Raw genomic sequence first — 27,648 nt, 5'->3', positions numbered from 1 at the left:
TCTGAAATGCTCAGCCTGCAAGACAGGGCTTACGGGAACCAAAACAATACGAAATGTTCCTCTAAGACAATGACTTTTTATTGTGTGTGTGTGCGTGTGTGTGAGTGTGTGTGTGTGTCATCCAATAACATAATGCCAAACCACCAAGAGGAAATACAAGTTGCCGTGAGTTAAACATTAGCCGACTGAAGAGAACAAGAGTCCTTTTGTCTGGCAGAGGTGGCGATCCTGAACGCCCCCCCCCCCCCTCTCCGTTACCCATCTGTTCCTCTAGTGAAGTCATCGACTTTGGGTGGAGTTGATCTGAGCCGGTACACAGGAGCTCCAGACTGACCATGTGTGACCGGGTGGATGAACTTACACAACAGATGCTTTAATAAGCCACCGCCTAAATGCAGGAATTTAGTAGATGTAGATTTTTGCATTTCTTAGATTATACTGATGAGATCTCCATTTAATTTGTATCGAGCCTCATTTTCCCTCAGTGTCACGCTTAGACGTTAATAATCTGATTCGGTGGTTCCCAAATTGGTTGGTTAACTTTGAGATGATTAACAGAAGAGGAGTTGTGTTTATTTCACAAAAATCGCAAGCCAAAAAAAAGTTGGGAACCTGAAATTGTCGGCATCATAAATTAGGATGGAAGTTAAAATTCTAAAAGCTGAAAACAGAAAGTATAATAGAAAAAAAATGAAATGAACCCCATGTCATATTATTTGTTGGTAAAGTTGAGTTCCTTGTGACCTTTTGTGACTTTGTTTCATTGGGTGTGTTTTTGTGTGATTTCCAGAATCGCCACAGGAGCGACAATCAAGTCAACAACAGAAAAGTTCAAGTCCTCATCGACAGAAAGTAAGTTTGTTCATGTGAATCGTGGGAAATACACCTGTGTTTTATATCCAAAGTTTCATGCAGCTACATCCTGGTCTTTGTGTAGCGCCATCAGGTTCTTTTAACTTTTCTGTGCAGGTTGGTGTTCCTCAGGGAACCTTCCTGGGTGCCCTTTAGCTTAAATAAAGTCACAGTGTTTGCTCGTATGAGCTCTTAAGGGTGGATCATGCCCACGAGATCCCATGCACCAATCAAACACACCTCGTATATTTAGACTGGCAGACCTCAGGTCAAACAGGGAACAAAACAAGCACTCCCCACCATCCTGCAGCTGCTTCCTGTTGGCGGCAGTAGATAGAGTTTAGGTTGTGTAGCACACGAGGAATACACAGACGGGTCAAAATACAGGGAAAATACTCTAAAAATATACAAAAAATAAAGAGGGCATGTCTATAAACAGAAAGATTGAAAGTCATACAAAGGTGAAAGTGGGATTGAAACATGCATTTTAGACGGTAGTATCCAAATTCCACAACGCAACCACACCCTCTTGAATAGGCACCAAAATCACATTTCATTTATTATTAAAAGTGTACGTTTTATCTCTTTTAAAAGGTCTAATGGCTGCTATTTAAATTTGGTGGAGAAAAGCTGTTCTAAAATAATAGTGTTCTTTAATTTAAATGCATTTTTTTTGTTTTGTTTCTCTAAAAACACATTTTGAGTCTGTTTGTATCCAGAAACAATACCGAGCCAATAACCTCCTCAATAATATATCATATATTGACTTCTGTATCAACACAAGGACAATACATATCAACATATAATGTTTAACAGTATTGAAAACATTGTTGGTTTTCCACAGGTGTTGGTTCCTTTACAAAAGAAATACATATTTTTTGGGGCGAGTGCTCGAACTAACAGATTTCTTATATTTGATATTGTGTGTGTGTATGGAATATTTTTGCAATTACTCTAATAATCAGTTACTTTATAAGATGTGAAAACAAATGGCAACTGAGCATCACGAGCCCCATAGTGACGGTTGAAAAAAAAACCTTTTGCAGATATTAAATATAAACATAAAAGAAAAAGAAAAAAACAATCCACTGAAAACGTAAAGAGTGCAAAGGTTAATTTGTCAATTTCTTAAAAGATAAAAAAGATCATAGTCATATTGCTTTTAGGACAAAGGAGGCAAATTGTGAAAATGTCCATTATTCATTCATCCATTATAAGCACTAACAAACTAGAGGGAGGTGAAATAAATGAAATTAAATGAAATGTAAAAAACCCTGAAAAGCATCAAATATTGGTCTTCAAGCCAAGTTCTCTAAACTATTAACTGGCAGACGCCTAGGCGGGCCGATAATACAGGAAACGGGAACACGAAGGGAAGGGAAAGGGAGCTCATATTGGGATGACCTTGGTGGTCGCTGCTTATTTATGGCAGGTGTATTTCCTGGAAAAAGGGACAAGAAAACCCCTTTTTTTTTTTTTTCTTTCTCTGAACTCTTGAATCCAAACACTGAACCCAACCGTCCGGTTTCCTGTTCTCAGACTGCGCGGCGAGAAATGGATGAACGTCCAGGTGGGAGACATCATCAAGCTGGAAAACAACCAGTTTGTCACTGTGAGTAAATCCCTTTTTTTTTTTTGATTTTTGCATTTTGGTGAATTGTTTTTATTATATCATGGATCCCTCTGTGCTGTCATTGCAGGCCGACCTCATGTTGCTCTCCAGCAGTGAACCGCTCAACCTGGTGTACATCGAGACGGCAGAACTGGACGGGTCGGTCTATTTAAGCTTGTTTAACGTACAATAAACCCATCGACGGGTTCAATGTGTGTGCTCGTTTATTCCTCCTCCTCCTCCTCCTCCAACTCCTCATCCTCCTCTTCCTCAGAGAGACGAACCTGAAGGTGAGACAGGCCCTGACCGTGACGGGAGACCTGGGAGAGGATGTGGAAAAACTGGCAGACTTCAACGGTAGGATTGATCGAGCAACAAAAAACACACACACACTCTCATACACACACACACACACACACACACACACACACACACACACACACACACACACACACACACACACACACACACACACACACACACACACATTTAAATCCAATCCCCCTCCTCCCCCCACTCCCCTCTCTCTCTCCCGCAAGGCGAGGTACGCTGCGAACCCCCCAACAACCGCCTGGACCGCTTCATGGGAACGCTGACCTACGCCGGACAGAAATACCCGCTGGACAACGAGAAGGTCCTGCTGCGCGGCTGCACCCTGAGGAACACCCAGTGGTGCTTTGGACTGGTGCTGTTCGGAGGTGTGTGTGTGTGTGTGTGTGTGTGGGGGGGGGGGGGTCGTAGGGAACCAGAGGAACCTTTGTCCCCTCGTGGTCAGGAGAGAGATGCGAAGAACGAAACTGAAAGCGTCCGATTTTGAGGAAGATGTGAGCGAAGATGACGACTTGCTTGTTCCTGTTCCTGGTTGCAGGTCCAGAGACGAAGCTGATGCAGAACTGTGGGAAGACCACGTTCAAGAGGACCAGCATAGACCGCCTGATGAACGTCCTCGTGCTTTGTGTGAGTCCAAAGAATAGTTATTAATTTAACACGCAAATTGCATTAATCAAAGAATTCACTTTCAGGACCAAGAACATTCAGCGTTCAAATAATCCTTCATTTCTTTTTTTTTAAATGAATATATGCTCATAAAATAATAGTTTAAAATGTCGACTGAGATTTATGTCTTCATGCAGAATGTTTTTGTTTTTTATATTCATAAAATAAGTTTTAAGATTTTTTTGAGATCTTTTGAACACAGTTAGTACGTCAACATTATGTCATCATAATTGTGAATGTTAAATTAAATGAATGTTCACAGAGTTAAAGAGTTGGACTTCTTCTTCTGGACAAGATCAAATATAATTAAAACAATTAAAAAATATATATATTTACACACCTCCCAACTTTTCAGGTGCATCAGAAAACATAAATAACTGAATAATAAAGAAATAGAAATGTCTTTTTCCTCTTTTTGAACCTTTTTTGACGACCCTTTGACCTCTGACGTGCAGATCTTCGGCTTCCTGGCCTTCATGTGCACCGTCCTGGCGATCGGGAACTGCTTCTGGGAGCTGAACGAGGGCTCGAACTTCACGGCGTTCCTGCCCCGGCAAGACGGGAACGAGGCGACCTTCTCCGCCTTCCTCGCCTTCTGGTCCTACGTCATCATCCTCAACACCGTGGTGCCCATCTCGCTCTACGTCAGCGTGGAGATCATCCGCCTGGGCAACAGCTTCTACATCGACTGGGACGGGAAGATGTACCACGCGGCCAACGACACGCCGGCCGAGGCTCGCACCACCACGCTGAACGAGGAGCTCGGCCAGATCCAGTACGTCTTCAGCGACAAGACGGGGACGCTCACCCAGAACATCATGACCTTCAACAAGTGCTCCGTCAACGGCAAATCCTACGGTGAGGTTACAGACTCTTGTGAAGCATCAAGTTAAGTGTAAACAAAGTATTTTATAACTTTTAGAAAGAGTGGAAACGATCAAAGCCAGAAACACTTTTTACACCATTTATCGGCATCGTGACAAGGGGTCAGATCAGTCTCAATAATTGCAAATGCACACAGAAAGATTCACAAATGCGCACACAACAATTCACAGATATGTTCGATTTACAAATGCACACAGAAGGATTTACAAATAAATTAGACTCATAAATGGACGCAGAACGATCCACAAATACCTTTCCAATGCACACATGATTAAATTACAATTTATATAAATGTAAAAGAAAAATCGCAAATATATTTCTACATTTCCATGTGGATTCTTGTATTTGTTTGTGGATTTGTATGTATTTATTTGTCGATCGCACTGCATTTGTTTGTGGATTGCTCCACATGCGTGTGTGTGTGGGGGGGATTTATGAGACTGGCTGTAGCCAATCAGATGTCGCCCTCATTTTCAACCAATCACATGAGCGCATCTCACCCCTCCCCTCCCCACGAGGCTTAATGTACACCCCCCCCCCCCCCCCCCCCCCTTGTTGTAACTCCTGACAACAAGGAAGTTGTTGTAAGTCATTGGAACTTCAGTTTAATCTTGTAAATCAAATGTTTCGCTTCGCTCTATTCGCGGCAGTCATTCAGATGTCGTCGGTGAAATTCCCCGAGCTGTGTGAGCCCACGGGTGATGTTATGAACCCAGACACGAGGGCGTTAGATGTTCCGACGTTTGTGGGATGTCCACAACGAGTATAAAGCAGAACTAGTGGTTATTTCTTCCGTGGTGGATGAAGGACATGAGTAAAGCCGCGGAGATGAGCCACGCCCCCCCTCTAAGGCGCGAATGAAGCGAATGACGCTCACGTGATTGGTTGAAAATGAGGGCGACGTCTGATTGGCTACGGATAGGTCTACGTTGAAAAAAATTCATTTGTAAATCGAACATATTTGTGAATTGTTGTGTGCGCATTTGTGAATCTTTCTGTGTGCATTTGCAATTATTGAGACTGATCTGACCCCATAATGATGGGGTCAGATCACTACTGATAGTAGTGACATCATTTTAAGATTTGTCCACCAAAACATTTTCGCCTAATAAATAATGTCCAAATGTCAAAAAGTATCACTCATAATCTGGGTTATTTAATAGTTGCATCACAATAAACTCATTGTTGTTGTTGTTGTAAACACACGTGTGCAGACAACATGCAGTAAATCCACCTGTGACACGGGAGGCGGGTTCAAATCCCTCAACAAGGCCCTTCAGGGTCGTCAGATTAAACTCTCCTTAGGAAACAATGTAGCCATTGTTCTTCAAATGTGAGAAAGAAGACACAAAATGGAGATTAAAAATGGAAGAAACAACACTAAATAAATACAATATAATATGTGAAGTAGTGTCCTAACAATAAGAAGAGTGTTTCTTCTTCTCAGGGGACGTGTTCGACTCCACGGGTCAAAGACTAGAAGCTCCTGAGGTGAGTCCACGATCCTTCAGACACGAAGAACTCGAAGAACTCGTGAGGACGTTCGTTTGGTTTTTAACTCGACAGCTTTATGCTCAAGTCATCAACAATAACTGAATTTCCCTCCGTCTCTCTCGCTCCTTCTCTCCCTCCCTCTCTCCCTCCCTCTCTCTGTCTCTCTCTTTCACTCCCTCTCCACCTTTCTTGCTCTCTCTCACTCACTCTTTTTCTTTGTCTCCATCCCTCTCTTTCTGTCTTTCCCTCTCTCTGTCTCCCCCCACCCCACCCTCCCTCTCTCTCCCTCTTCCCCCCCCACTCTCTCTTTCTTTCTCTCACCCCCCCCCACTCTCTCCCTCCCTCCCTCCCCCACTCTCTCTCCCCCTCCCCCTCTCCCCCCCCCTCACCCTCTCTCCCCCTTCCCCCTCTCTCTCCCTCTCCCCCCCCCCTCTCCCTCTCTCCCCCTCCCCTCTCTCTCTCCCTCTCCCCCATCTCTTTCTCTCCCCTCTCTCTCTCCCCCCTTCTCTCCCCCTCCCCTCTCTCTCTCCCTCTCCCCTAACTCTCTCTCTCCCCCAACTCTCTCTCTCCCTCCCCCATCTTTCTCCCCCTCCCCTCTCTCTCTCCCTCTCCCCCAACTCTCTCTCTCCCTCCCCCTCTCTCTCCCTCTCCCCCCCCTCTCTCTCTCTCCCCCTTCCCCCTCTCTCCCCCCCACTCTCTCTCCCCCCTCTCTCTCCCCCCTTCTCTCCCCCTTCCCCCTCTCTCTCCCTCTCCCCCAACTCTCTCTCTCCCTCCCCCCTCTCTCTCCCTCTCTCCCCCCTCTCTCTCCCCCTCCCCTTTCTCTCTCCCTCTCCCCCCCCTCTCTCTCTCCCCCCTTCTCTCCCCCTCCCCTCTCTCTCTCCCTCTCCCCCAACTCTCTCTCTCCCTCCCCCATCTTTCTCCCCCTCCCCTCTCTCTCTCCCTCTCCCCCAACTCTCTCTCTCCCTCCCCCTCTCTCTCCCTCTCCCCCCCCCCCCCTCTCTCTCTCCCCCTTCCCCCTCTCTCTCTCTCTCCCCCAACTCTCTCTCTCCCTCCCCCATCTTTCTCCCCCTCCCCTCTCTCTCTCCCTCTCCCCCAACTCTCTCTCTCCCTTCCCCTCTCTCTCCCTCTCCCCCCCTCTCTCTCTCTCACCCTTCCCCCTCTCTCTCCTTCTCCCCCTCTCTCTCCCTCTCCCCCCCCCCCTCTCTCTCTCCCCCTTCCCCCTCTCTCTCTCTCTCCCCCAACTCTCTCTCTCCCTCCCCTCTCTCTCTCCCTCTCCCCCAACTCTCTCTCTCCCTTCCCCTCTCTCTCCCTCTCCCCCCCTCTCTCTCTCTCACCCTTCCCCCTCTCTCTCCTTCTCCCCCAACTCTCTCTCTCCCTCCCCCCTCTCTCTCCCCCTCCCCCCTCTCTCTCCCTCTCCCCCCACTCTCTCTCACCCCCCCCCCCTCTCTCCCCCTCTCTCACAGCACACAGACAAGGTGGACTTCTCCTTCAACTCGCTAGCCGACCCCCGCTTCGTGTTCCACGACCACTCGCTGGTGGAGGCCGTGAAGCTGGAGAACCCGGAGGTCCACGCCTTCTTCAGACTGCTGGCCCTCTGCCACACCGTCATGGCCGAGGAGAAGAGAGAGGGTGAGGGGGGGGGGGACCGAATGGGGGAGAAAATGTCTCAAGGATCCCTATAACTCGTAATCACAATAGATATCAGTAGATTATAAGCCCTTTTTTAGACCTTACCTGAACGCCTTGCTGGTCCCCCGCTGACCTCTCTGGTCCTCCAGGGGAGCTCTTCTACCTGGCCCAGTCTCCGGACGAGGGCGCGCTGGTAACGGCGGCCAGAAACTTTGGCTTTGTCTTCCGCTCGCGTACGCCGGACAGCGTCTCCATCGTGGAGATGGGACGCCAGCGCAGCTACGAACTCCTGGCCATCCTGGACTTCAACAACGTCCGCAAAAGGATGTCCGTCATAGGTACGCCGTCCACTGACTGAATAATGTAATACCTATAATAAAGGTTCCCATTGAGTGTGAACAGCTGCACACCTGTGTGTGTGTGTGTGTGTGTGTGTGTGTGTGTGTGTGCTCAGTTAGGAGTCCGGAGGGGAAGCTCTCTCTCTACTGTAAAGGTGCAGACACGATCATCTACGAGAGGCTGCATCGGTCCTGCAGCAAGCTGATGGACGTCACCACGGAGCACCTCAACGTCAGTCATGCTCCTCTATCTGTGTGTGTGTGTGTGTGTGAGAAAACCTCCCATGTGAAGTGTTCATCCATTATTGATACGTGCACGTGCAGGAGTTTGCAGGGGAGGGCCTGCGGACTCTGGCGCTGGCCTACAAGGATCTGGACGAGGAGTATTTCAACGGGTGGAAACGGCGCCACCATGAGGTCAGCACCTCGCTGGACGGCCGGGAGGGCAAGCTGGACGAGCTGTACGAGGAGATAGAGAAGGACCTGCTGGTGGGAAGAAGGAGAAGACTCTCAGGTTTCAGTCCACCTCTGTAAATATGTATATTTGATATGTATTTGCGTGGTATGTTTGTGTGCCAGCTGCTCGGAGCGACGGCCGTAGAAGACAAGCTGCAAGACGGCGTTCCTCAGACCATCGAGCTGCTCTCCAAAGCCCACATCAAAATATGGGTTCTGACTGGCGACAAGCAAGGTGCACAACTTTAATTCAATTTAAAACATATAGAGATATCTCTCTTTTGGATCGGGGGGGGGGGGGGGGCAGGTAGGTAGGTAGGTAAGAAAGGAAAAAAGGAAGGACAGAAGGAAGGAAGGTAGGTAGGTAGGTAGGTAGGTAGGTAGGTAGGTAGGTAGGTAGGTAGGTAAGAAAGGAAAAAAGGAAGGAAAGAAGGAAGGAAGGTAGGTAGGTAGGTAGGTAGGTAGGTGGTAGGTAGGTAGGCAGGCAGGCAGGTAGGTAGGAAAGGAAGGAAGGAAGAAATTAGGGAAGAAGGAATGAGGGGAGAAGGGAGGAAGGAAGGAAGGAAGGAAGGTAGGTAGGTAGGTAGGTAGCGAAGGAAGGAAGGAAGAAATTAGGGAAGAAGGAATGAGGGAAGAAGGAAGGAAGGAAGGTAGGTAGGAAAGAAAGAAAGGAAGAAATTAGGTAAGAAGGAAGAAGGGAGGGAGGGAGGAAAAGAAGGAAGAAAGGAAGGTAGGTAGGAAAGAAAGGAAGAAATGAGGGACGAAGGAAGGAAGGAAGAAGGTAGGAAGGAAGAGAGGGAGGGGGGGGGGGGTCTGAGAAAAGTCCCCATCCAGTTTTCTCGGCCTCCGCTGACGTCGAGCGTTTGCGTTGCAGAAACTGCAGAAAACATCGGGTACTCGTGCAACCTGCTGCGGGAGGAGATGAACGAGGTCTTCGTGGTCTCGGGGAACTCGCCGGAGGACGTCAGACAGGAACTGAGGTCAGAGGTCAGCCCCATTGGGAAATGTTTTCCTTCGCATCCAATCCATTTTTTTGTTTTAATAGTATTTTTTTTACAACTATTTTCAGAAATGCACTGACCTCCATGAAACCAGAGGAGGGTTCTGTGTTTCCGCCAGAGAGCACTCTGGGTAACGGAGGTGTGAAGGCGATGGCGGACGAGGCGGTGAACGGAGAGTACGGCCTGGTCATCAACGGACACAGCCTGGTACGACCGCGGGGTCGTTGGAGTACCAGCGAAGCGATACCTCTCTTTGTATTTCTAATATGTTCCCATGGGAACTGAGCTTTGTTGCATATTATACCTTTTTTTTTTTTTAAAGATCCTTTAAGCTGAATATTCCGTAATTGTCCGTGAGAAATATCAAGTTTCCATCTCTGTGCCTCGTTCATAACTTCCTTCTTTTGGAGGACATCTGCAGCCACAGTTAATATCCTCTTCTTCTCCTCCTCATCCTGCTTCTTCATCTTCTTCTCCTCATCCTTCTTTCTTTCCTACCTTCCTTTCTTCTTTTTCTTCTTCTTTTTCTTCTTCTTCTCCACCTCCTCCTCCTCCTCCACCTTATTCTTCTCCTCCTTCTACTTCTCCTTCTCCTCCTCTTCCTCCTTCTACTCCTCCTCCCCCTCCTTCATCTCCTTCTCCTTCATCTCCTCCTCCTTCTTCTTCTTCTTCTTCTTCTTCTCCTCCTTCCCCTCCTTCATCTCCTCCTCCTCTTTATTCTCCTCCTCCTCCTTCTCATCCTTCATCTCCTCCTCCTCCTTCTCCTTCATCTCCTCCTCCTCCTCCTTCTTCTTTTTCTTCTTCTGCTCCTTCATCTCCTCCTCCTCCATCTCCTCCATCTCCTCCTCCTTCATCTCCTCCTCCTCCTTCTCCTCCTCCTCCATCTCCATCTCTTCCTCCTCCTACTTCTTCTTCTTCATCTCCTCCATCTCCTCCTCCTCCTCCTCCTCCTTCTCCTTCATCTCCTTCTCCTTCATATCCTCCTCCCCCTCCATCTCCTCCTCCTCCTCCTCCTTCTTCATCTCCTCCTTCTCCTCCTCCTCCATCTCCTCCTTCTCCCCCATCTCCTCCTGCTCCTCCTCCTCCTCCTTCTTCGTCTTCATCTCCTCCTCCTTCTCCTCCTCCTCCTCCTCCTCCTCCTTCTTCTTCTTCATCTCCTACATCTCCTCCTCCTCTTCCTTCTTCATCTCCTCCTTCTCCTCCTCCTCCATCTCCATCTCTTCCTCCTCCTACTTCTTCTTCTTCATCTCCTCCATCTCCTCCTCCTCCTCCTCCTCCTTCTCCTTCATCTCCTTCTCCTTCATCTCCTCCTCCTTCATCTCCTCCTCCTCCTCCTCCTCCATATCTCCTCTTCCTCCTCCTCCTTCTTCTTCTTCTTCATCTCCTCCTCCTCCTCCTCCTCCATATCTCCTCCTCCTCCTTCTTCATCTCCTCCTCCTTCTCCTTCATCTCCTTCTCCTTCATCTCCTTCTCCTTCATCTCCTCCTTCTTCATCTCCTCCTCCTCCTCCTCCTTCATCTCCTCTCTCCCCCCCCCCCCTCAGGCGTACGCCCTGGAGCGTGGCTCTGAGCTGGCCTTCCTGAGGTTGGCGTGCCTGTGCAAGGCGGTGATCTGCTGCCGGGTGACTCCCCTGCAGAAGGCCCAGGTGGTGGAGCTGGTGAAGAAGCACAAGCAGGCGGTGACTCTGGCCATCGGGGACGGAGCCAACGACGTCAGCATGATCAAAGGTATGGTCGGGGAAAGCTGAAGAGAGATTTAATATTAATATTAATATTAATAAAGCTGTGAAAACATTTGCTTTTCAAGCTTATTAAACATAATGTTTCACTCGATTTTATCTAGAAAGATAATAATGCAAATAAGGCAAGAAAAACGTAATATCTCGATGGCCAAATATATCAGAGTATGGCATGTTTTCAGGTAATTCAGGTAAACCACGAATAGTTAATCTGCAATAACTACACGGTGAAAGCCTATTTAGTCTACAAAATTAACATATTTTAAAGTGAAATTATAGAGAAACAAAATAGATTATAATAAATACTGTTAATTATTTTCAATATAATATAATAATGTTGTCTTTTTTGTCTTTTGCCGTAATGTCCCGCTCAGCTGGTTTTGGTGTTTTTCTGCCACCTAGTGGCCACTCAGTGGTATCACCTGTCGTTGCTGCAACCGGAAACAAAGTGACTGATTTATTAAAAATCAACTATATTATAGAGAAATGTAAACAACCTCTTCTTCTCCTTCTTCTTTCTTTCTTTCCTTCCTTCTTCCCTCTTTTCTTCCTTTCTCGTTCCTTCCTTCCTTTCTTTCCTTCCTTCCTTCTTCCCGACTTTCTTTCCTCCCTCCCCTCCCTCCCTTACTTCCCTCCTTCCTTTCTTCCTCCCTTCCTTCCTTCCCTCCTTCCTTTCTTCCCTCCCTCCCTTCCTTCCCTCCTTCCCTTCCTTCCTTCCTTCCTTCCTTCCTTCCTTCCTTCCTTCCTTCCTTCCTTCCTTCCTTCCTTCCTTCCTTCCTTCCTTCCTTCCTTCCTTCCCTCCTTCCTTCCTTCCTTTCTTCCTCCCTTCCCTCCCTACCTCCCTTCCTTCCCGCCTTCCTTTCTTCCTCCCTACCTCCCTCCTTCCCTTCCTTCCTTCCTTCCTTCCCTCCTTCCCTTCTTTCTTCCCCCCTCCCATCCTTTCTTCCTTCCTCCCTTCCCTCCTTCCTTCATTCCTCCCTCCCTGCTTCCCGTCCCTCCTTCCTTCCTTCCTTTCTTCCTCCCTTCCTTCCTTCCTTTCTTCCCTCCCTCCTTCCCTTCCTTCCCTCCTTCCCTTCCTTCCTTCCTTCCCTCCTTCCTTCCTTCCTTCCTTCCTTTCTTCCTCCCTTCCCTCCCTACCTCCCTTCCTTCCCGCCTTTCTTTCTTCCTCCCTACTTCCCTTCCTTCCCCCCCTTCCTTTCTTCATCCCTCCCTCCTTCCCTTCCTTCCTTCCCTCGTTCCCTTCTTTCTTCCTTCCTCTCTCCCTTCCTTTCCTCCGTCCTTCCTTTCTTCCTCCCTCCCTTCCTTCCCTCCTTCCTTTCTTCCTCCCTACCTCCATTCCCTCCTTCCTTTCTTCCTCCCTCCCTCCTTCCTTTCTTCCTCCCTTCCTTCCTCCCTCCCTCCCTTCCTCCCTCCTCCTCCTTCCTCCTCCTCTCCCTCCCAGCGGCTCACATAGGAGTTGGCATCTCGGGTCAGGAGGGCATGCAGGCCGTGCTGTCCAGCGACTACTCCTTCGCCCAGTTCCGCTTCCTGCAGCGCCTCCTGCTGGTGCACGGCCGCTGGTCCTACCTGCGCATGTGCAAGTTCCTGCGCTACTTCTTCTACAAGAACTTCACCTTCACCTTCGTCCACTTCTGGTACGCCTTCTTCTGCGGCTTCTCTGCGCAGGTGAGAGAGGGAAGTACGATGGAGGGAGGGGAGGAGGAGGAGGAGGAGGGGGGGGGGGATGATGGAGGAGGAGAAAGGACTGCGATAAGGAGATGTAATTAGATTTAAGACCAGACTTACAAATACCAACGCTAGTTTCAGAGTAATATGTTGGGAAATGATGATCAAAGCAGTTCCATGTAAAAGGTATAAAATGTATATAAAGTCTTAGATATTAAGTATTTCTTTTTTTAAATACAAACATATACATAATACCACTGGGTAGCTCACTGGGTATCCCACTAGGTAGCTCACTAGGTAGTCCACTAGGTAGCTCACTAGGTAGCCCACTAGCTCACTGGGTAGCCCACTGGGTAGCTCACTGGGTAGCCCACTGGGTAGCTCACTGGGTAGCCCACTAGGTAGCTCACTAGGTAGCTCACTGGGTAGCTCTCTGGGTAGCTCACTGGGTAGCCCACTAGTTAGCTCTCTGGGTAGCTCACTGTGTAGCTCACTGGGTAGCCCACTAGGTAGCTCACTAGGTAGCCCACTGGGTAGCTCTCTGGGTAGCTCACTGGGTAGCCCACTAGTTAGCTCACTGGGTAGCTCACTGTGTAGCCCACTGGGTAGCCCACTAGGTAGCTCACTGGGTAGCTCACTGGGTAGCTCACTAGGTAGCTCACTAGGTAGCCCACTATTAGGTCACTGGGTAGCTCACTGGGTAGCCCACTGGGTATCCCACTTGGTAGCCCACTAGGTAGCCCACTAGTTAGCTCACTGGGTAGCTCACTGGGTATCCCACTAGGTAGCCCACTAGTTAGCTCAATGGGTAGCCCACTAGTTAAAATAGACTTTGCTTTTCAGACGGTGTATGACGAGTGGTTCATAACACTCTACAATCTGGTGTACACGGCGCTGCCTGTCCTGGGAATGAGTCTGTTTGATCAGGTAACTTATTGATGTGTAACAAACACTCAATAAACTTATTATCGCCTTTTGGAGGCCAGGAACATGGCCGACGGCAAACACCGCGCAGACGTCTCAATGCTTTTTTTGTCTCCCCCCGCTGGCCAGGATGTGAACGACGCGTGGAGCTTCCAGCATCCGCAGCTCTACGTTCCCGGTCAACTCAACTTGTACTTCAGCAAGAAGGCCTTCTTCAAGTGTGCCCTCCACAGCTGCTACAGCTCCCTGGTGCTCTTCTTCATCCCCTACGCGGCCGTGCACGACACCGTGAGGGACGACGGGAAGGACGTCGCCGACTACCAGTCCTTCGCCCTCCTCACGCAGACGTGTCTGCTGTTTGCCGTCACCATCCAGGTACGAGAGGAAGCTTCTTTTTTTTTTTTTTTTTTTTTCTTTTATAGAAGAATCGCACACAATTGTTTTGTTATTTCTCTCTCTCCGCGTCTGCAGTTGGGGTTTGAGATGTCTTACTGGACGGCGGTGAACACTTTCTTCGTGCTGGGCAGCCTCGCCATGTACTTCGCGGTCACGTTCACCATGTACAGCGACGGCATGTTCCTCACGCTGCCGTCAGCCTTCCCCTTCATCGGTGAGCGGTGACCTCGTGACCTCCGCCGTGAAGTCTGTGTTTCCACGTTTAAAAAAAAAGGACAAAAAAACCCGATATATATTTACAGCTACCGTTAGAGTTTTGTTCTTGGTGCGGTCGGTTCCTTTTTGCCATGTTTCCATTCCCTTATGTGAATTATAACTTTCATGAGTTTAGACAAATTTGAACTCTTATTTTTTAGAAAAACATTATGTACCTACAATTAAAAAGATATATCTTTTTGATGTCGACGTCGATATGTCGATGTTAAGTTCAAACAATATTCAACCCAAGTGATCTCCCTACATTGAACTCCACCTATAGTCATAGAGTAAATATGTGTATATGTGTCTCTTTTGTATATTACTGCCTTTACAAAGATACAAAATTCACTTTTGTGGTAATTATTGTTAATCTTGTGTGCAATAAAGTTTACGTGATCCCCTTTTTTGAGATGAGAAACAGGAAACGTCAACGTGCACAGACGTCTTGGTGTCTTTGTCTCCCCCTGCTGGCCAGCATGTGAACGACGTGTGGCGCTCCGTTACTTGTTTGTGGTGGTCAAGGTTAAACTATAAAAAAAAGTCAAGAGATGACCTCGTCAAGTGTACAAATGCAAACTCGTGTGTGTTTCCAGGAACGGGCCGAAACTCTCTGAACCAGCCCAACATTTGGCTGACGATCCTCCTCACCTCCATCCTGTGTGTCCTTCCTGTTGTGACCTACCGCTTCCTGTTTATTCAGCTCTGCCCTACCATCAATGACAAGGTACAGGTGGAACTTCTCTCCAAGATGAAGCTGCACTCGTATGATTTTTGATTTCTCAAGAAGTCGTGCAGAGGCTGGTCTCCTGTCAGTTGGAACTTTATTAAAAATCCATAGCTCTGCTTAGTTGTCATAAGAAAAAACTGATTGTTTCTTCTAACTCAAGAACCTGATAATCTTTTATTATAGGAGCTGTTGTTCCTTAACCTAGAGCAGAATTAACCCCCAAATAAAAGTAAGACAAAGAATAATAATAATGTTATTATTATAATTTAGAGAAATAATAATACAAATATGACTAATACAAATAACAGCAGTAGTGAATATATTATAATAGTATTAATAATAGCAGTAATAGTAGCAGTGATATAAATATGACGATTTCTATTAATAATAATAACAGTAAGTATAGTAGAGTGATCATAACAATGTAAATATAACATACTACTACTACTAATAATAATAATAATAATAGAGGCAGTGGATATAATAGAATAATAATAACAATATAAATATATGTATTAATGATAATAATAATAATAATAGAAGCAGTGGATATAATGGAATAATAATAACAATATAAATATATGTATTACTGAAAATAATAACAATAGATGCAGTGGATTTTATAGAGTGATGATAATAATAACAGTAAAAATAGCAGTAATAATAACAGAAATATGACTGATAACGTCTGCCCAAACTTTCAGGTGATGTTCAAGGTGCGTCAGGCCAAAGCCACGCCTCCCCCTCCGCCTCGGCGCACCCGCATCCGCCGCACCAGCTCCCGCCGCTCCGGCTACGCCTTCTCGCACGCGCAGGGCTACGGGGACCTGGTGACGTCGGGCCGCTTCCTGCGGCGTCCCGCCTTGCCGCGCTCTTCGGGTTTCTCGCACGCTGGTCGCACCACCACCAGCTTCAGCCCCATGGGCCGATCGGCTGGCTACAGCCCAACAGGACGCCCCCAGAACGCCAAGGTCTCGGATGTGGAGGTGACGTCGCTGCAGATGTACAAGACCATCCGAGATCCGGCCCTCTGACGGACAGCTCGGTACTTTCAAGATGGCCGATGTTGGAGAAGCCGGACAGCGGCGTGCTGCTTCCAAAGGCGTTGAAAGCTCCCGTCTTGCACATCTGTCGCCACGAGAGAACTAAAAGGCGGCTCGCGATCCGTCTCTCGTTTGCTCGTCTGCCCCCAAGACGAGGTTAGAAAACTTCACGACTCGTGCTCCAAGCATTTTATTTTGTACCGTTTTTTTTTATCAAAAGGGAACTACAGCAAAACGTGTCGCCGCTCCCGATGGATCTCTGAGATGTCTGAGAGAGCTGGTTCGCTTTCAGGTGGCAACGACCGACAGAAGGGAAACCTTTGGGCTTCGCGAGGAGGACGAAGTGTAATTTGATGATCTACAGGCTTGAATACAGAAAAGTCTTCCTGGCTGAACTTCATTGACCTGGAGGTCCGTGTGGTGAACCTGGTTGCACCAGTTATTATTTTACTGTAATATTTATATGTAAAATGTCAAAAGTTTGAAAAAGCAGAAGGAACATGAACTGCATGGTTGTAAAACCATTGCTGCAATAATTAAATATAAACCCAAGTGTTCATTTTTTAAATTTTTAATCAGGTTTTGTTGTTTTGTCTTCAGTGTTTTTTACTGTCTGGCGTTAACGATGTCATCGTAGACACAGCGTCCACACAGAGTCCCATTCATCCGAGCGGTTCACTCAGAGAGGCCACTACGCGGCCCACGAGTGTGTTTCCTAAGTCAATGAAAGCATAAGATATTTATCAATGTATTACTGTCATTGTATCTCTATCCCTGAAGACTGAAACTGTTTCTCAAATATGACAAAAATGTCTATTCTTTCAGCTCAGCTCTCCCTGATAACCATTTTGTATCGTTTTGTACTTCAACTTTTTACTGCAATAAAAAAAAAGATCTAAAAGACCAATGATGTCCTATCTATTATTATCTGGGATTGGTTACTGTGACGGCTGGGGCGTGGTTGGGGGGGGGAGTGGAGGAGTGGCTCAGAGAACAGGTGCTGGGAAGGGGCTTAATTAGCCTCAGTTGTAGGGGATCAGGGGTAATGTGTCTCGCCCCTTTATCAGGTGAGATGGAGCAGGGGACGGGCAGAGCAGAGATCCAAATGGTGCTGGGGGGGGGGGGACCCCGGGGATTGTGACAGGAGTTGTTACACTGGAGCCCATGTGGACAAGGTCGTCTTGGAGCAGTTCAAGGAGGGGTTGCTGGCCAGAACATCGAAGTGGGTCCGCTGTCATGGCCCCACGTCGCTGGAGGCCGCCATCACTCTGGCGGTGGATCAACTGGCGGTGGATCAACTGGCGGTTCATCACTGCAGTCAGGGGGACAGCGGCGGCGCACTGGCTGCGGCTCGGCCGAGCCAGTTCCTGACGCAGAGTGTCAATTGGTAAACCACCCGGCCATTCCGAGGGCGCCTTTGCGTGCTCTGCCATTAATGGAGGTACCATTCGAGCGAATCGCTATGGACCTCATCGGGCCATTTCACCAGAGTGCACGCGGATATCGCTTTGTGTTAGTCCTCGTGAATTACGCAACACGATATCCGGAGGCAGTGCTGTTGCGCAACATGTTTCAGGTCACCGACGATCTGGTAGAGCATCTGAATAAGTCCATGATCCTTAAACTTATTAATGACGATGAACGTAATTGGGATAAATGGTTTGATTCTCTGTTGTTTGCAGTACGGGAGGTCCCTCAGGCCTCCACGGGATTTTCTCTCTTTGAACTGTTGTTCGGCAGGACTCTCACCAGTAAAAACGAAATCCAATACATCCTGGACCTGCGGGCAAAGCTTCACACACTGGGTAGGATGCCACGCGAGAATTTTTTTCCAGGCCCAGGAGCGTAGACAACGGCTGTACAACAGAGGAGCCAGGCGGAGACAATTTGCACCGGGAGAGAAGGTACTTGTATTGCTTCCTTCTTTCAGCTCCAAACTCCTCGCCAAGTGGCAAGGGCCCTTTGTGGTCACACGGCGAGTGGGGAATGTTGACTATGAGGTGGTGTGTTCTTACAGGGGCGAAGCTACACAGATTTAACACCTCAACCTCCAAATAGCATGGAGGGAGTCGGAGTCTGTTTCTCTGGTGTCCGCGGTATCTAAGAGAGAGGAGCTGGGGCCTGAGGTCCCAAAATCCACCAATCCGGCCTCGCTCCTTTGTGAAGACCATCTCTTGGATCATACTTGGATGATGTGATCATCCAAGCACCACCCTGTGCAGAGCATGTGCAGCGGGTGGGCGCAATGCTGGAGTCCCTGAGGCAGGCGGAGCTCACCGCAACTCCAGTGAAGTGTGCAGTTGGACAGAGGGAGGTACGGTATCTGGGGTACCACTTGGGCGGCGGGCAGATGAGCCCGCAGATAGACTAAACCGCCGCTATCGTAGCCTGCCCACGGCCCAAGACTAAAAAAGGGGTGAGGCAGTTTCTGGGGCTGGCGAGTTATTACAGATGGTTCATCCCGAACTTTTCGGAGCTGACCAGCCCGTTGACTGACCTGACCCGGAAAGGTGCCTCAGATCCGGTCTAGTGGACGGAGCAGTGCCAGTTGGTGTTTGAGAGGGTAAAACAAGCTCTCTGTGGGGAACCACTCCTGCATACACCTAACTTCTCTCTCCCTTTTACTCTGCAGACTGATGCATCGAACAGAGGCCTGGGGGACGTTTTGTCCCAGCAGGTACAGGGGGTTGACCGCCCTGTTCTGTACCCCAGCCGGAAGCTGTCGGAGAGGGAGGGCCGGTATAGCATGGTGGAGAAGGAGTGCCTGGCCACTCGGGTGGGTTGGACTCCCTGTGCTACTACCCTCCTGGGACGCTCATTCATCCTCTGTTCGGACCACGCGCCGCTCCAGTGGCTCCACCGCATGAACGATACCAACGCCCGTCTGTGGTATTTGGCATTGCAGCCTTTTAATTTCAAGGTGATGTACACATGACATCTATTGCGTCTGTCCATCCGGGGAGAGGGATCCTCCTCTGTTGCTCTCCTGAAGGTTTCTTCCCTTGTTTCCCTGTCAAAGGTTATTTTGGGGGAGTTTTTCCTGATCTGATGTGAGGTCAAAGGTCAGGGATGTCGTATGTGTACAGATTGTAAAGCCCTCTGAGGCAAATTAGAATTTGTGATATTGGGCTATACAAAATAACTGAATTGAATTGAATTGATCCATAGGCCCGCAGATGGTTGTGGCCGACTTCCTCTCCCGCTCTCATGGGGGTGGGAGTAGGTTAGGCCGGATGGCACCCTGGCCTAAGTCGGGCGGTGGAGGTATGTGGTGGCTGGGGCGTGGAACTAACTTGAATCAATATGACCTGATTATCTCTGAAAATAAATTATATTATAGTTTTATGCTCTGACACAAGCCTGATAAACCCTACCAAGAAAAAATACTGTATTTAGTTTTCAGTATTTACAGAAGTTTTGAAAATGAAAATGAAATGTTCTCGATCTTCCCCGGGGCCTCCTACCAGTTGGACGTGCCCGGAAAACCTCTAATGGGAGGCGTCCAGGAGGCATCCTAACTAGATGCCCGAACCACCTCAGCTGACTCCTTTCGACACGAAGGAGCAGCGACTCGACTCCAAGCTCCCCCCTGATGTCCGAGCTCCTTACCCTATCACTAAGGCTGAGCCCGGCCACCCTACGGAGGAAGCTCATTTCGGCCGCTTGTATCCGAGATCTCGTTCTTTCGGTCACGACCCAGAGTTCGTGACCATAGGTGAGGGTTGGAACGTAGACCGACCAGTAAATGGAGAGCTTTGCCTTCCGGCTCAGCTCCCTCTTCACTAAGACGGACCGGTACAGCGCCTGTTTTACTGCTGCAGCCGCACCGATCCGCCTATCGATCTCCCGCTCCACCTTACCCTCACTCGTGAACAAGACCCCGAGATACTTGAACTCCTTCGCTTGGGGTAGGCAGTTTGCCCCCACCTGGAGGGAGCAATCCGCCGGTTTCCGGCAGAGCACCATGGCCTCAGATTTGGAGGTGCTAACTCTCATCCCTGCCGCTTCGCACTCGGCTGCAAAACGCCCCAGTGAATGCTGGAGGTCACGGTCCGAGGAGGCAAACAGGACCACATCATCCGCAAACAGCAGAGAGGCGATCCCGAGACTCCCGAACCGGATCCTCTCCGCCCCCTGGCTGCGCCTAGATATCCTGTCCATGAAGGTCACGAACAGGACCGGTGATAAAGGGCAGCCCTGGCGGAGGCCAACACCCACCGGGAACGTGTCTGACTTACTACCGAGGAGACGAACACAGCTCCTACTGCAGGCATACAGAGACCGGATGGCCCGTGCCAACGGGTCCGGCACCCCATACTCCCGCAGCACCCCCCACAAAAACCCCCGAGGGACCCGGTCGAAAGCCTTCTCCAGGTCTACAAAGCACATGTAAACTGGTTGGGCAAACTCCCAGGACCCCTCCAGTAATCTTGCGAGGGTAAAGAGGTGGTCCACAGTTCCACGACCGGGACGGAATCCGCACTGTTCGTCCTGAATCTGAGGTTCGACAAGCGGTCGGAGCCTCCTCTCCAGCACCCTGGCATAAGCTTTTCCCGGGAGGCTGAGCAGTGTGATACCACGATAGTTCGAGCACACTCTCCGGTCCCCCTTCTTGAAGATGGGAACCACCACCCCGGTCTGCCAGTCCATGGGCACTGTTCCCGACCCCCATGCGACACTGAAAAGGCGTGTCAACCAAGACAGCCCAACAATGTCCAGCGCTTTCAGCATCTCAGGGCGGATCTCATCCACCCCTGGCGCCTTGCCGCCAAGGAGCTTTTTGACTACCTTAGCGACCTCTGCCAGGGATATGGGTGAATCCACCCCAAAGTCTTCCGGCGCTGCCCCCTCTCCGGGGGACATGTTGGCCGGGTTTAGGAGTTCCTCAAAGTGCTCTTTCCACCGCCCGACGATGTCCCCAGTCCGGGTCAGCAGTTCCCCCCCCCTGCTGAGAACAGCCTGGGGTAGACCCTGCTTTCCCTTCCTGAGCCGTCGGATGGTTTGCCAGAACTTCCTTGAGGCCAACCGAAAGTCCTTCTCCATGGCCTCCCCGAACTCCTCCCATGCCCGAGTTTTAGCCTCCGCGACCATCGTCGCTGCAGCCCTTTTGGCCCGCCGGTACCCGTCAGCTGCTTCAGGAGACCCCTGGGCCAGCCAGGCCCGAAAGGCCTCCTTCTTCAGTTTGACGGCTACCCTCACCCCCGGTGTCCACCACCGGGTTCTAGGGTTGCCGCCACGACAGGCACCGATGACCTTCCGGCCACAGCCCCGAGCAGCCGCGTCCACAATAGAGGCTTTGAACAAGGTCCACTCGGATTCCATGTCCCCAGCCTCCCTCGGGATTTGTGAGAAGTTCTTCCGGAGGTGGGAGTTGAAGACCTCCCGGACAGGATCCTCTGCCAGACGTTCCCAGTTCACCCTCACTACACGTTTGGGCTTGCCAGGTCTCTCTAGCCGAGTCCCCCGCCATCTGATCCAACTCACCACCAGGTGGTGATCAGTTGACAGCTCTGCTCCTCTCTTCACCCGAGTGTCCAAGACATACAGCCGCAGATCAGATGATACGATTACAAAGTCGATCATTGATCTCCGGTCTAAGGTGTTCTGGTACCAGGTACACTTATGAGCCACCTTATGTTCGAACATGGTGTTCGTTATGGACAAACTGTGGCTAGCACAGAAGTCCAACAACAAAACACCATTCGGGTTCAGATCGGGCAAGCCGTTCCTCCCAATCACGCCCCGCCAGGTTTCTCTGTCATTGCCCACATGAGCGTTGAAGTCTCCCGGGAGAACTATGGAGTCGGCAGGCGGCGCCCTTTCCAGGACCCCTCCCACCGACTCCAAGAAGGCCGGATACTCTGAAATGCTGTTCGGTGCATAAGCACAAACAACAGTCAGAGCCTTACTCCCCGCAACCCGTAGGCGCAGGGAGGCGACCCTCTCGTTCCCCGGGGAAAACTCCAACACAGCGGCGCTCAGCCGGGGGCTCGTGAGTATCCCCACTCCCGCCCGGCGCCTCTCACCCTGGGCAACTCCAGAAAAGGACAAAGTCCAACCCTTCTCCAGGAGCTTGGTTCCAGAGCCCATGCTGTGCGTGGAGGTGAGCCCAACTATATCTAGCTGGTACCGCTCCACCTCCTGCACCAGCTCCGGCTCTTTCCCCGCTAGTGAGGTGACGTTCCACGTCCCTAGAGCTAGTCTATGCTGCCGGCGATCGGCCCGCCCAGGTCTCCCGCCTGGCCCGCCGCCCGGTCTACATAGCACCCGACCCCGATAATTCTCCCTGCGGGTGGTGGGTCCACAGGGTGACTGCTGCTCCATGTTGTTCTTTCTGGTAGGAGGCCCCGGGGAAGACCGAGGACACGCTGGAGGGATTATATCTCCCGGCTGGCCTTGGAACGCCTCGGGATCCCCCAGAATGAGCTGGAAAGTGCTGCGGGTGAGAGGGAAGCCTGGGTCGGCCTGCTGAACCTGCTGCCACCGCGACCCGACCCCGGATAAGCGGGTGATAATGGATGGATGGATGGATGTTCTCGATCTTTCGGACCATAACCACAATATATTTGACCCAATAAGAACTTAACGTTTACTAGTAACAAAAGACCTTGAATCACAAGGTGCATTTGCCAATAAAACGTCAAGTGAGTTCAAAGGTTCTGGAAATAAAAACATCATAAGAACCATCACAAAGTCCAAAGACAATGAGAGCTGTAATCAGCAACTAGGAGCCGCACTGAACAAACTGCTGAATGTCTTGAAGAAGTTTAACTTAAAGTATTACTTCATTGTAACATCAGCAGCAACATTTTGTCTGGAACCATCTTCAGCTTCCTGTCAGTGTTTAGGATTATTTCTCTCACAGGCCGGATCATCTCTCAGAGAGAAACAGAGGGGTTTGCAAAGTATCCTGTTCTCTCTGCTGATAATAAAACATGTGACTCTTTTTATTACAGTTAATGATTAACCAATGAAGGATGTTGGAGGAATCAAAGTCTGACATGGTTGAAAGGAGACACAACGCCACACTGAGAGAGATCTCTGTGCAACATTGTTCAAACTGGAGGACCGAGAGAAGCAGACTGAAGGGAAGTAGACTTTGGTGAGTCTTTTTTTAAGAACACTTTTGTAAGGGAAAGAAAATGGCTGAAAAAACCCTTTTGGAAAGATTCCTGAACTGTAACGTTTGTTCAGAGACGTTCAGAGATCCTGTGTCTCTGAGCTGCAACCACAGCTTCTGTTCAAGCTGCCTGGAAATATTCTGGAAACAAGCTGGAAACAAAAACTGTCCCCTTTGTAAAAGGAAATCCTCAAAAGATTATCCACCTCTGAACTTAACACTGAAGGAACTGGCTGACTCCTTTGCTGAGAGACATAAAACTGGATCCTCTGAGACAGAAGAAGGAGAGAAGAAGGTGGAGGTGGTGTGTAGTAAACATGGAGAAGAGACTCAACTGTTCTGTGAGGACGAGCAGAAAGTTGTGTGTCGTGTCTGTGAGTTTCCTCTACACCAGAGTCACAAGGTGGTTCCTCTAGAACAAGCAGTCAGTGACCTGAAGGACCAGCTGAGATCTGACTTGGTGTCTCTGCAGGACAAGAGGGACAAAAACAAACAAGTGGAGGAAACATACCAGGAAGTGATTCAACACTCCAAGGAGCAGCTGTTGTCCACAGAGAGGCAGATCAGAGAAGAGTTCATCAAGCTCCGCCAGTTCCTGGAAGAGGAAGAGGAGTCCAGACTGGCAGCTCTGAGGGAGGAAGAGGAGCAGAAGAGGAAGACCATCAGCAGAGAGATGAAGATGATTCAGGAGCAGATCTCCTCTCTGTCAGACAGCATATCTGCTGTTGAAGAAGACCTGCAGAAACACAACGTGTCCTTCCTCAGCAGTTATAAACCCACTCAGACCAGAGCCAGAGTCCAGAGCTCACTGTCAGATCCACAGCTGGTCTCAGGAGTGCTGATAGATGTGGCCAAACACCTGGGCAACCTGTCCTTCAGAGTCTGGGAGAAGATGAAGGACAAGGTCCACTTCAGTCCTGTCATTCTGGACCCAAACACTGCACAGCCCTTTCTCTATCTGTCTGATGATCTGACCAGTGTGAGACGTGGAGACAAAAACCAGAAGCTTCCTGACAATCCAGAGAGATTCACTGAGTATACTAATGTTCTGGGATCTGAGGGCTTCAGCTCAGGGAAACACAGCTGGGATGTGGAGGTGGGAGACTATCCTTTCTGGATTGTAGGTTTGGTTAAAGAGTCAGTTGACAGGAAGGGAGAGCGATTTGTTTCTCCAGAATATGGATTCTGGTGTTTATTTCATCGCAGTGGAACATACACTAATGGAGCTGGTCAGACTGTCAGAGTGGAGAAGAGTCTCCAGAGGATCAGAGTCCAGCTGGACTATGACAGGGGGGAGGTGTCCTTCTACAACCCTGAAGACATGACTCACATCTACACTCACAGAGACACTTTCAATGAGGAACTCTTCCCATATTTCAATATTGGAAAGGCTGGTGATGCTAAAACTGCTGAAATCAAAATCTGTCAAACTGATATTTCTCTGTGATGTTCAGACATGTTTGTGTTTATTTAGACTTCACTGTGTGTCAACATCTCATTGATATAATCAATACAATCAACAGTTATAACATAAACTGATATATGTAATACTCAAACTGTATCACATCATCAGATCATAAACTTCCACACAGAAACAAATGATTATTCAATAATAACTAAATCAGCATCTTGTTTCATCAGAACTCAATCTCACATTTAGTGAATCCACTAAACCAAATACTTTGTTTCCAGTTGTGTTTCTTTAACTTTGATCATCATCAGACATCAGTTTTAATCTATAAGATTTATTTATGTTGATTTATTCCATTTTAAATGTAATAACTTCAGTGTTTTACACTTTACACTCAGAGTCTCAGAGGTTCAGAGAATCAAAACACATTTTGAATCTTATTATTATATTTTTATGATTTCAAATGTTTTTCTTTATTGTCTCTAATGTTGCAAATTAAGAATGCAAAACACGTGTTTCTCTTTGTTTATTGTTTGTATGCAACTGTAAAACGTGAAATATTATTTTAATCTGAAATACATATTTGGAAAAACAGATTAAAAAATCTGTGAAGTAATCTGGTGTCCAGCTTATTGTTTTATGATATATATAAAAGTGTTTTATTTAAAGTTATTTAAAATTTACACTCAGTCTCAGAGGTTCAGAGAATCAAAACACATTCTGACTCTTACTGATTATATTTATATGATTTTAAATGTTTTTCTTTATTTTCTCTAATTTATTGTCTCTAAAAAAAGCACTCTATAAAAATAAATATTAACTGTATGACATCATCATATAACTTTAAAGATAAAAGTGTGTAGTAATCTGGTCATCATTATATTGTTTTATGATATTATTATATATTTGACCTTGTTTTATTCTGTGTAAAGAACAGTTTTAATTGAGTTTTATTTTAAGATAAGATCAAACTTTATTCATTCTGATGGAAATTACTGTTTAACAAGTGTAAAGTGTAAATATAATATCTTAAAATCCAAAATACGTACAGCATATACAATTCTAAAATCAGGTTAACAGTATGAATCATAACAATGTAAATGATTTTTTATTAAGTCTGTAATTCTTTATACTGTTTATAATGATTTTTGTAGTTTTTACATGATCAGTGACAAACGATATATAACAATGTTTGTGATCATTTAGTTTAAAAATGTATTTTTTCATTTAATCAACTATATCTTTATGAATGTGCATCACTTGGATGATGATTAATGACGTGTAAATAAAAACAGTTTTAATCTGAATCTTCTCTGTGAGGTTGTTTCAAGTTTCTTTACAAACATCTGTGAAATATTCATGAGACAAATTACTAAGAATACAAATAATGAAAGATAATTATACAACCAGTTTATAACAAAAGACAATAATTAATCTTAAATGGTTAAATTAAATCAAACAAATTCCTCAGTGAAACTCTCTGGACAGTCCAGCTGAATTAAGCCAGATGTTCTTCAGTAAAGTCCCGTGACTAATGAAGCGACTGCATCTAGAGGAACCCGAATGGACCTCGTAGCTCCTGATGAAGGCTCAGTAGCTGTAAACATGTGAGCAATAAAGAGTTGTGCGTCTTGTTCAATGTTGATGGAGTTGTATTGATTCTCTCTCTGGTCTGAACCTCACTGTGTGTGTGTTCTCCACATTAGAAACATAAATCACTGAGGGTTGTACACACACACACATTGTTGTGTATCACAGGAAGTGATGGCACGGACACGTTTTACTTCCTGTAAACGGCAACAAGATGGAGACAAAGTCCACGTTATTCTTTGCTGCACAGGTGGATCACCAGTAGCACCTCTCAGCAGTTTGTCATGCGTGAGTCTTTCCCCTCAGATCCTTCACAGAAACCCCGTTGTGTTGCTCTGACGTCCTGTTGGTCCAGAGTGGCTCAGACATCCATCACTGCTGTGGCACTTGATGCTGTTGTTGCTTCATCAGCCTCCAATCTAGTCACATCTGAATCTGAATCGTTTATTTGACCGAGAACGTTCCACATACGAGGAGTTAGACGAGCTGAAAAGTGCAGAACAATAAACATAGTTTAACATATACGATGGGCGTCTACTCTGCCGGATAACTCACCACACATCCCCTGTACAGTTAACCTTCCCTGACCACCACACAGAGACTATCTGTTTTTCACCTGTTCCAATCCCCGCAACACCCCCTCATTTTGGGCTACCCCTGGCTGTCCCTACACAACCCCCATATGGGCTGGGCTTTGGGGACAGTGATCGCATGGCGCAAGGAGTGTTCAGAGGTATGCCTTGCCACAAGGCCATCTCTGGTCTTTCCACCACCTGCGCCTCAGTCGGTGTCTCCGCTGGATTCCGACTACCCGGACCTTTCTATGGTGCCGGCATGCTACCATGACCATAAGGAGGTGTTTAATAAAACCAGAGCCAATTCTCTGCCTCCACATCGGGAGTATGATTGCGCCATCGATCTGCTCCCAGGATCCTCTCCTCCAAGGGGAAGACTCTACTCCCTGTCTGCGCCTGAGACACAGTCGATGAAGGAGTATGTGACCTCCTCGTTGGCTGCAGGTCTGATCCGACCACCATCGTCTCCAGAGAAGGACAAGAAGAAGGACAAGATCTTCGCCCCTGTATCGATTACAGGGGTTTGAACGACATCACCATCAAGAACAGGTACCCCCTCCCTCTTATTTCATCGGCATTTTATCTGTTACAAGGTGCTAAGGTCTTTTCTAAGCTCATCTTAAGAAATGCTTATCATCTGGTCAGAATAAGGGAGGGGGACGAATGAAAGACTGCTTTCAACACCCCTAGTGGGCCTTACGAATATCTCGTAATGCCCTTTGGACTAACTAATGCTCCAGCTGTTTTCCCAGGGCCCTGGCGAATGATGTCCTCCGGGACCTGCGGGTTAATTGTGTCGGAGGGCAATGTGCAAATGGAGCCAGCTAAGGTTGAAGCAGTTACAGATAGGCCGACTCCGCGCCGCAGACCGCGCTGGTTGCCGCTGTCGCCTCCGTGCTCGCCGCCCCGGCCAACTCCAGCTCCCCGTGTCCCGTAAG

The 27,648-nt window shown here is 48.1% G+C and overlaps 2 protein-coding genes across 3 annotated transcripts in view; both read left to right on the top strand.

Moving 5' to 3' along the window:
- Nucleotides 1-16,921, top strand: part of LOC117736878 (phospholipid-transporting ATPase ID-like) — a 31,162-nt gene extending 14,241 nt beyond the window's left edge. For both annotated transcript variants that reach the window (XM_034542513.1, XM_034542514.1), the window contains 22 exons: nucleotides 791-852; nucleotides 2,392-2,464; nucleotides 2,553-2,623; nucleotides 2,739-2,821; nucleotides 3,004-3,162; nucleotides 3,333-3,421; nucleotides 3,916-4,318; nucleotides 5,793-5,836; nucleotides 7,303-7,468; nucleotides 7,618-7,806; nucleotides 7,923-8,038; nucleotides 8,131-8,295; nucleotides 8,386-8,497; nucleotides 9,137-9,242; nucleotides 9,332-9,470; nucleotides 10,807-10,990; nucleotides 12,443-12,666; nucleotides 13,510-13,593; nucleotides 13,720-13,965; nucleotides 14,062-14,200; nucleotides 14,838-14,968; nucleotides 15,676-16,921. In XM_034542513.1, coding sequence (XP_034398404.1) covers nucleotides 791-852; nucleotides 2,392-2,464; nucleotides 2,553-2,623; nucleotides 2,739-2,821; nucleotides 3,004-3,162; nucleotides 3,333-3,421; nucleotides 3,916-4,318; nucleotides 5,793-5,836; nucleotides 7,303-7,468; nucleotides 7,618-7,806; nucleotides 7,923-8,038; nucleotides 8,131-8,295; nucleotides 8,386-8,497; nucleotides 9,137-9,242; nucleotides 9,332-9,470; nucleotides 10,807-10,990; nucleotides 12,443-12,666; nucleotides 13,510-13,593; nucleotides 13,720-13,965; nucleotides 14,062-14,200; nucleotides 14,838-14,968; nucleotides 15,676-16,005 — 3,315 coding nt within the window. In that variant the 3' untranslated portion in view covers nucleotides 16,006-16,921. The remainder of the gene's footprint in view (nucleotides 1-790; nucleotides 853-2,391; nucleotides 2,465-2,552; nucleotides 2,624-2,738; nucleotides 2,822-3,003; nucleotides 3,163-3,332; nucleotides 3,422-3,915; nucleotides 4,319-5,792; nucleotides 5,837-7,302; nucleotides 7,469-7,617; nucleotides 7,807-7,922; nucleotides 8,039-8,130; nucleotides 8,296-8,385; nucleotides 8,498-9,136; nucleotides 9,243-9,331; nucleotides 9,471-10,806; nucleotides 10,991-12,442; nucleotides 12,667-13,509; nucleotides 13,594-13,719; nucleotides 13,966-14,061; nucleotides 14,201-14,837; nucleotides 14,969-15,675) is intronic.
- Nucleotides 16,922-23,122: 6,201 nt separating this feature from the next.
- LOC117736881 (zinc-binding protein A33-like) lies at nucleotides 23,123-25,693 on the top strand. Its single transcript, XM_034542520.1, has 2 exons — nucleotides 23,123-24,644; nucleotides 25,567-25,693. Exon 1 carries the CDS (start codon nucleotides 23,157-23,159, stop codon nucleotides 24,579-24,581), a length of 1,425 nt encoding a protein of 474 aa, XP_034398411.1. The 5' UTR covers nucleotides 23,123-23,156; the 3' UTR covers nucleotides 24,582-24,644; nucleotides 25,567-25,693.
- The last annotated feature ends 1,955 nt before the right edge of the window (nucleotides 25,694-27,648 follow it).

Source organism: Cyclopterus lumpus, chromosome 9 (assembly GCF_009769545.1).
Source record: "Cyclopterus lumpus isolate fCycLum1 chromosome 9, fCycLum1.pri, whole genome shotgun sequence".
Classification (NCBI taxonomy): Eukaryota; Metazoa; Chordata; class Actinopteri; order Perciformes; family Cyclopteridae; genus Cyclopterus; species Cyclopterus lumpus.
This window is presented reverse-complemented; position numbering and strand designations above follow the sequence as displayed.